The sequence below is a fragment of the Pygoscelis adeliae genome, unplaced genomic scaffold (genome assembly GCF_000699105.1).
Source record: "Pygoscelis adeliae isolate BGI_AS28 unplaced genomic scaffold, ASM69910v1 Scaffold14, whole genome shotgun sequence".
Classification (NCBI taxonomy): domain Eukaryota; kingdom Metazoa; phylum Chordata; class Aves; order Sphenisciformes; family Spheniscidae; genus Pygoscelis; species Pygoscelis adeliae.
The window spans coordinates 6,022,538-6,030,511 of record NW_008825109.1 but is presented as its reverse complement, the minus strand read 5'-3'; the positions used below and the strand labels follow the sequence as shown (position 1 = coordinate 6,030,511).

The window sequence follows — 7,974 nt, the reverse complement described above, 5'->3', positions numbered from 1 at the left end:
CTACATACACATAAATAGCTCAGAAGAGGAGACAATCCATGGATAAAGAAGTACAAATGGGTAACCAAGTTATACAACAAAACACTGCTGGAAAGCACTGCTATACTAGCAATTCACCTCAAGAATGCGGCTCTTCAGTAGAAATACTAAGAATGTGTTTCAAATAAGATACTGAAATTATTTCCCTCATCTTTTCTATTTGCACACTACAAAGTAAGATGAAATCTAATCTGTGAATCAGCTGCACCACCACAGCCATTGTTTTTCACAGCCAACATTGCAAATGCTAAAGTAGAATCCTTCTCAGTTAAGAGAGAGAACAAAGCTGCAGAGCACCAGAATTGCTGGGACTGGGCTTCAAACAGGTAAGTATACTCTAGAAACAATCCCAAAGAACACATGCATCCATGCAAACATACTCTCTCAATGAGGCCTTTGAAAAAACTTCAATCATAAAGTTGTGAGATAGCACACTGATTAAGGAGCTAACTCTCTCCACGCCAAGTGATTTCATAGTATTAGACTGTTTTCTATAAGACTAGAGTCAGAGGATAAAGCAGAAACAGATGCAGAGCAAAGCCTGTTTCCATTACAACACTTACCTTATAATCACGATTTGCATCGGACAACTGCCAGTTAGCATTTGGCACTCCCATTCTCTTATATTCTTCTGCTAGATCAATAAGCTGCCAACCTTTGACTTGCTCAGATTTATTTTGTTTTGGATTATAGGAGAAGGCATACAGTTCTTCATATTTTGCTAAAAGGTAAAGAATAAGACTACCTAATGAGTTGTTCCCAAAAAATGTCTGAGTGGAGAAAAGTAACACAGTTGACAAGCCTTGAAATTGCCCAAATTGCAGAGAAAGTTTTAGGCTTCAAGATTCTCAGAAGCAAGACTAAACAGATACTTGACACTCTTGAAATATTTATTCTGCAACTATCATACTGTTAACTGACACAATTATAGATATTTAGTTAAAGGTAGGTTACAAGAGCCTTCTTGAGTGTGCTTGACCTATTTCAGCCAGGACATTTTTAGAGCCATACAGGCAAAGCAGAAGTCACAAAGTGAAGACTGACAAAATTAAACAAGACAAAAGGCAGAATTATTAGAAGGCTTCACAAGAGCTAAAAGAACAAACAATTTTTGGAGGTAAGAACAGAAATTTACATCTACTGAACTTTAAAAGCAAAAAGTTTTAAAGTTTCCTTTAAAGCTTTCAAAATATTTTGTTTTTCCTAATACACTATTCACATATCACAGATGACAACGTTTTACATTGCATTTTCTGCTTTGTGTTTAGAACAAAATACCATACTAGGTGACAGACGTCTCTTGTAAAGCTGAATTGGTAGTGCTATTTTAGCATCAAAACTTCAGTTTTATTTTTGAAACTGCATGAAATCAGTAACAAGTTAGTATTTGCTTAGTAGCATTTTATCTATGGAACACATCGATTAAGAAAGACTATACACATTTATATTTACAATTTCAGGGATAACATTAGAAATGCAAAAAAAAACCCAGGAATCTCACATTCTGTTAGTGAACATCAGTGACCAGACTGATGTTCACTAAAAAATGATGTTCACTAAAAAGCCAGACAACACATCTTCTGAATTTGTATGCAGACTAATACTTAATCATTAAAATTCTTTTACATACCAAATCCATTTAAAAGACTTTTACATAATGTACATTAAAAAAAGTCATGGATTTTTTTTCCCTCCCCCTACCAACTTGTTATCCAGGCACATACTGCAAAGTCTTCTACAGTTAGAAGCATTACCTGTTCTTGACAGCTGAAGCAGAGAGTTATAAATGTCATGACAATCTCTCTCTCTGGGAACAACAAAGTGAACTATCCTGAAGTTCTTGCACTGGATGACAAGGGGGCACCCAGAAGTTGTCAAGGGAAGTTTTTCCACCGCAGCAATGTGATGATGCAGTATCTGTGACATACAAGAACTCACAGCATAAACACGCCAATGAAAAATGAGAACAGCATACTATTTACAAAAGCAGATATAAGACACATTAAGTGATGTGGAATATGGATTTTGACTAATTTTCTCAATCATTCAGTTATAAAGAGAAATAAATTTATAAGAAGAAATCCAAGACTGGCATTTTGGTCAGGATACCATAATTTGTCAAAATTTAATTATTCTCTTCCCTCATATTCTGAGGTGTTACCTAATGTTTGTAAGGGGCAGTAAATATCCTTCTAAATGCAAAAAAAAAAAAAACCCAAGAAGTAAAACTCCACTAGTTCAGTCCTCTTCTATAACTTTACTAACTGACACGCTCATATCTAATCAGGCAGGGTCCTAATAGGCTATCTGCCCTTTTTTTTTTTTTTTTAAAGGATCTACAGGAACATACTTCACAATTTTCAGGCAAAATAAAGCAAATCAGGGAAAGAAACTCGCTGTATAAAAGATACAGAAGATGCCGAAGATTTTAGAATTCCAGTATTCAACATCTATAGAATGAACAGGAGGTAAGAAAACATCTCCTGTATTACCCATTGCACTATGTAGACATGAAAGTCTCTCAGCTAAATGCCTTTCAACCTAACACTCTAACAGAAGACTGTCACAGTAATGGATATACAAAAGCCCTCCATAGATTTATCTGTGTGGCAAATCTACACAAAATTTAATACATAGGAAAGTAACAGCTGTTCAACCATGGGAAGAAAGCCACAGATACATTACCTCAACTGAACAAGATGTTCTTGATATCATTTCAATTACCTCACTGAAGCAATCGTCTCTTCTTAAATATTGATCAGAATGAGACAGACATCTGAAAACTATGCTGACCAAATATGCATTTACAAAGAGACTATATCCTGGAGACATTATCATAGTTATACTTGGTACTTCCATTATCACAGAAATGCAATACTCTGAGTATATGTTCAATTTCCCCAAAATGAAACCTTTTAACATAGTGCACAGGGAGATGCAAGTAACACTTCTGAATCATGTTCTCCCCAATAACTCATTTTATATGAAAGGGTAACAGTTTGGTTTGTACAAAGTTGTACATTGTATCCAAGAACAAATCATGGAAAAATAACTTTTCTTGAAAGCACCATGAGGCATCTAGTCAGATAACCTGGATTACCCTTAATCCTGTATCCTGAAAAATACACCTACAGAAAAAAAACTAACTACACCAAGGGAAATGAGATTTCATCCTGGAGGATGATAGACTTAAGGCACTGAACTCAATCAGGTAGCTGAGCTACAATGGAAGCCAGAATTTGATGTCCACATGTGTGCCACCAGGGCACTGAGCAGGAAAACTGATGGGAATTACTGTACTAGCCAACTTTGATTGTACAACATTGGTAGTGGTCATCAAGAAGCTGCAGCCCCTTCTGAATTCTTTTATTCTGGAGATGAATACTTGGGAAGAAACAGCTGCTTACCACTCTAAAAAAGGGCATGGGATCTTCAATATTTCACCAAAGCCTAGATCTTTGGATTTTGCTGTCTCATTTAACACAGGCGGGATGGAAATACAAGGTAAGTTAATGCAGAAATTTTAAACCTGATGCTTAAACTATCTAGCAGTCCTGCCTCTGAATTGTGGTGCAAGTCAGTTGTTTAAGAAAACCACCACACATTCACTCAAGAATACAAGTGAAGGCTATAGAAGAAATTACAGCAGCTTGAAGAGAAACGAGCTTTTTCAACACTACCTGATTTCAACTGCAGCAGTGTCATGCAAGAGTACAATCTGCAAATTATTAACTTAATATGATACCATGAACAAGGAGAGCATGAGGAATAACTTACAACTTAGATGAACATTTTAGTAAACAAATTCAACCTTAGATCAGGAAGAACAAACACATCTGGAGAACCTATGCTTTTGAGCCACAAGCTTTCATTATCCTTACCCACGTTTCTCTCTGGCTTGAATCTATGAATAACAGATGAGTTGCTGTAAGGTATAGGGTTCCCGTCAGTGATTTATGGCTCGTGCTGAACCTATCTAGTAATTTCACTTGCTCTACCTGTAAGAAAAAAGGGGAGAGGGAGCAAAATTTAATTTTTGCTTTTTTGCAGAAAGCAAAATCCTAACTTTGCAAAAGCTATGTCAGTTTGTGCAATAATGTTGAAAATGGTAGAAAGCAATACACAGCACGCATAAGGCTATTTGGGCCAAACTATTAAGAACACAATAGTGGTCACATAAGCTTTGAGAAGACTGACTAGTTAAAATATCCTGTTTCATCACAAAAAGTGCATAATGAAGGCACAATGCTAGGCTCCGAATACTTACTCCATATACACAACTGCTATGGTTATTTACTAGTAAAAGACCAGAATATCAAGTTCTTAAAAAATTAAGAATGATTAATTACTAAGCTTTTAGACTGCTTCCCCAAAGCAGAGCAAACACACACTAACAATTTCCTGTTATTGAGATGCCAGCACTGAATGAACAGCTGATCTCAGCAACATGCTTCCTTGGCTGTCTGCAGACTCACAGCCATAAAGATTATGTCCTCCTGACTTCAATTTTAGGTATCTACTGTCTTTTATATCATCCCCAACTTTAAAAATCTAAATCATCATAACCTCACCTCATAGTCAAAATAAATTCTAATGAAATGTAAGCATTACACTAACAATTACAACAATCTCCTAGAAATTCAAGGACTGTGCTGGCATTTGAAGCAGGTATTTCAAGCTTGAGTCTTGAAAGGGCAAATTTCTCCTCCTGGTATTCCATCAACATTGTTATCTCAATCCCATGGAAAACATTTCAGAAGAAAGTGATTTCTAGATGGCCTGCATTTTATCTGCTGCTCATAACCTCACTGACCCCAGAGTTTGCTTTATTTGAAGCAAACATTACATGATTCTTTGTGTGCAACAACAGGAAAGGAGTGTGGTGAATGGCTTATCTCAATGCATTCCTCTATTTCTTGGCAGCACTGTCTCATTAACGCCAAGTTAAAGCTCTTATGCTTAAGCCTTGCTGCTACTGCCATTAAATGCATGGCAGAACTCCAAAACCTTCCAAACGAGCAAGACTAGCACCCGGATGAGATGACTAGGAGAGCCCACATCTACTGTGCTGATGTTAAGCCGTTTTTAATTCGTATGTACAAGCTTATTTATCTACTAAAAGCACATATAAAACACTAGAAATTCTCTTCAATTCAGGTATTTCTTATAATCCAGCAAGGCCTAATTTTGTGTTTGAAAGTTAGAAAAGCAATTTAACACAAAAAACAGAGTGGAGGAAATGCAAGTATCTACTAAAAGCCAGGACTACTACGATATTCTAGATTTCAGTTTAGAAAGCAAAAAAAATTGGAAGCTACATGCATCAGTACCTCAACATGCATTACGCTGTAACCGGCAAGGCATCAGTGCTCAGATACAGAACAGCATAAGTCAGTATAGCACAGCCAAAATGCAGAATTCATTCTGGGCAGTTCTGCAGCAGCAACTGCCCAGGTACCTGGCACTGCACCTCCCCAGCAAATTGAGAAGTGCACAGAAACCGCTCCGGTTTTGTTCTAGTAACACAACCCACAAAGTCCTGGCGTGCAAAGTTCCATTCTCCTCCATGTAACAAGACTGCTGTTCTCAAAGCTGTATTTCTATGTTAGATGAGGACAGGCATTAGTGCTCCAGCTTCCTCTTACACAGGTAAAGTCTTCAAGAATTCTGAAAGCTAAGTTCTAGATATACTTTTCTTAAAGACAACCGAAACGTAATTTAGATGTAGCCTCCATAGATGACATGTTCATTTAAACTTGACCCAAGCCAGCTTTAATGGGTACTCAGCTAGACAGACACTTTTTTTTTGCTTTTTAATTGTGAAGTTTGGCAAATCCTTAGTTATGAAAAACAAGTCAGTTGTCAGTTTTGAAGAGAAAGGATTCACAAGATTAAGGGATTGAAGACTGCTATTGAGTTTTAGCACATCTGTGAACAAAGATCATTTAAGTAGTCAAAAGGGATATTCTGACAGTAGCTAGCACTGACAAATTAGTGAGCTTTTACACCAGTAAGAATTTGAACAGCTACCTCAATAATATAGAGTATTTACAGTGAAAGAGTCACCAAACAGTTTATCGGGATTAGGAGTTACAGATTAAAGGCAAAAAAAACAAAGAAATGTTTCAATATAGGAGACAAGTTGGAAGAGAAAGGAAGGCTGAAACTATACCTCTGAAATCTTGCATTAAAAAAGCTGAAGGATTAAATTAGAACAATTAATCCAAGACAAAAACAATTACAGTATATCATTCCAAGATTCTTTTATTACAACTTTGTATGACATTTGCTGAAATGAAAAGGAGTTTTCCCTTCCCCATTTAAGTCTCAGGCTTGCAAACATAAGTTTAGGATTTAGCAGTCAAGCTAAGAAAAACTTTCCATCTCCAGTAGAAAACCCATCAGTATTTTCACTAAAAGAGATTTCACTTCAAATATACAAACAGATTTGACTAAAGAAATTCCAGTCTTTTCTACTATGTTTTGCTTTAAAATATTTTTAAGAACACTTCAGTTTTAAAGCTTCATTGCAAAACCACAACATTCTTATTTGTAATTTCACCACTACCACTATTTATGACATATTGTGAACTGGTTTTCATCGTTTGTTGCTATTTAAGTATATATTCTCAGACAGAAGTGATTTTTAAGTTGACCTCACTTCTTTATTCAATAGGAATGTGTTGGACAGTTTAATTTCACAAAAAGCTAAACTTTATTTCAGGTAGCTGTGCTGACAGTTCTAAGACAATTTTAACTTCAACATTTCAAAAACACGCAGAAACACAATCACTTGCAGATGCAAAGAAGTCAGTGACCTGTATCCTTTCTAGTCTCAATTTAAGGTTTGAAACTTAAAGAGCTACTCAGGTCATCAAGAGACTTTGATTCTAGTCTAGTTTTTTATTTTGAAATTAGCTATTGACTGTAGCAATACAATAATAAGTTCCCAAACAAGGAGTTTTAGGTTTTAAGTAAATAGGCTGATAAAGAAACCTTATCTCCAATCTGTCAGCTCAGTGCAAGATTATTCCATCCAGTAAACTAGTGTCACTAAGAGTAGCTTCATCAGAGACCTTCCTCTCGCTTCATATATACACATACAAATATGTATGAAAAATAAAACAAGCTATACACATTTTATATAAAATTTATATAAGCTGTTACTCAAAAAAATTAAAAGCCTGTTCCTTTATATAATTATTCATTATAAACCTACTATTTGGAGCTGAAATATGACCACTCCTTTTCTCCACACATCTATAAATCTAGTTTAAAGTTAGACTGCCAGGTTAGGGAACTAACCACTTGGCAATTTTCAGGACCCAACAGAGAAGGGCAGTCTTTTCAGCAGCCTTTGCAGTCAAGGCTGATGAGCAAGATGAAAAACATACTGTTAGAAATTTAATTCTATAAAAGCTGCGACTTAAAAACTTACTTAAAAATTATTTACGAAAATACTTACATTTTTTTAATCTTAATTACAGAAGAAACTAAAACTAGAAAAAAAAAATCAGAAGAGCCTAAAATGTCAGCTGCAACTTAGCTAGTGTTTTTGAACAGCCTAACACACTGCACATATACTGATAGCTCGTGTGCCTAACGCCACACACCAGAGCCTTTAAAAGGAAGAAAAAAAAATAATGTTGTTTTCACAGCCGATTTACCTCCAAAGCTAGAAAAAGCTGCACGGAACCACACCCCAAGTACAAAAACCAGCTGCAATCCTCTCCCAGTTAGCTGCTTCTGTTCCTCACCCTCCGTTACAGCACCCCCATTACACCAGGACAATTTTTAGCGTGTCCCTCTGATTAACGAGGCTGTTCATCCCAGCGGGGCCGCACCGGTGCGGCGCGCACCGAGCTCCCCACGAGAGATTTTACCCCTTCAGCCCCTCGGCTCGGAGAGGGCCCGGCCCAGAAGCCTCCGAGAGGG

The 7,974-nt window shown here is 36.6% G+C and overlaps 1 protein-coding gene across 1 annotated transcript in view; it reads right to left on the bottom strand.

Annotated features, from left to right (window-relative positions):
- Window positions 1-5,381, bottom strand: part of MTMR6 (myotubularin related protein 6) — a 21,764-nt gene extending 16,383 nt beyond the window's left edge. Inside the window, exons 1-4 of the mRNA XM_009327877.1 lie at window positions 5,370-5,381; window positions 3,921-4,037; window positions 1,794-1,956; window positions 603-760 (exon numbers count right to left, since the gene is read on the bottom strand). Of these exons, the coding sequence (XP_009326152.1) occupies window positions 603-760; window positions 1,794-1,956; window positions 3,921-4,037; window positions 5,370-5,381 (450 nt within the window). The remainder of the gene's footprint in view (window positions 1-602; window positions 761-1,793; window positions 1,957-3,920; window positions 4,038-5,369) is intronic.
- Window positions 5,382-7,974: the final 2,593 nt, after the last annotated feature.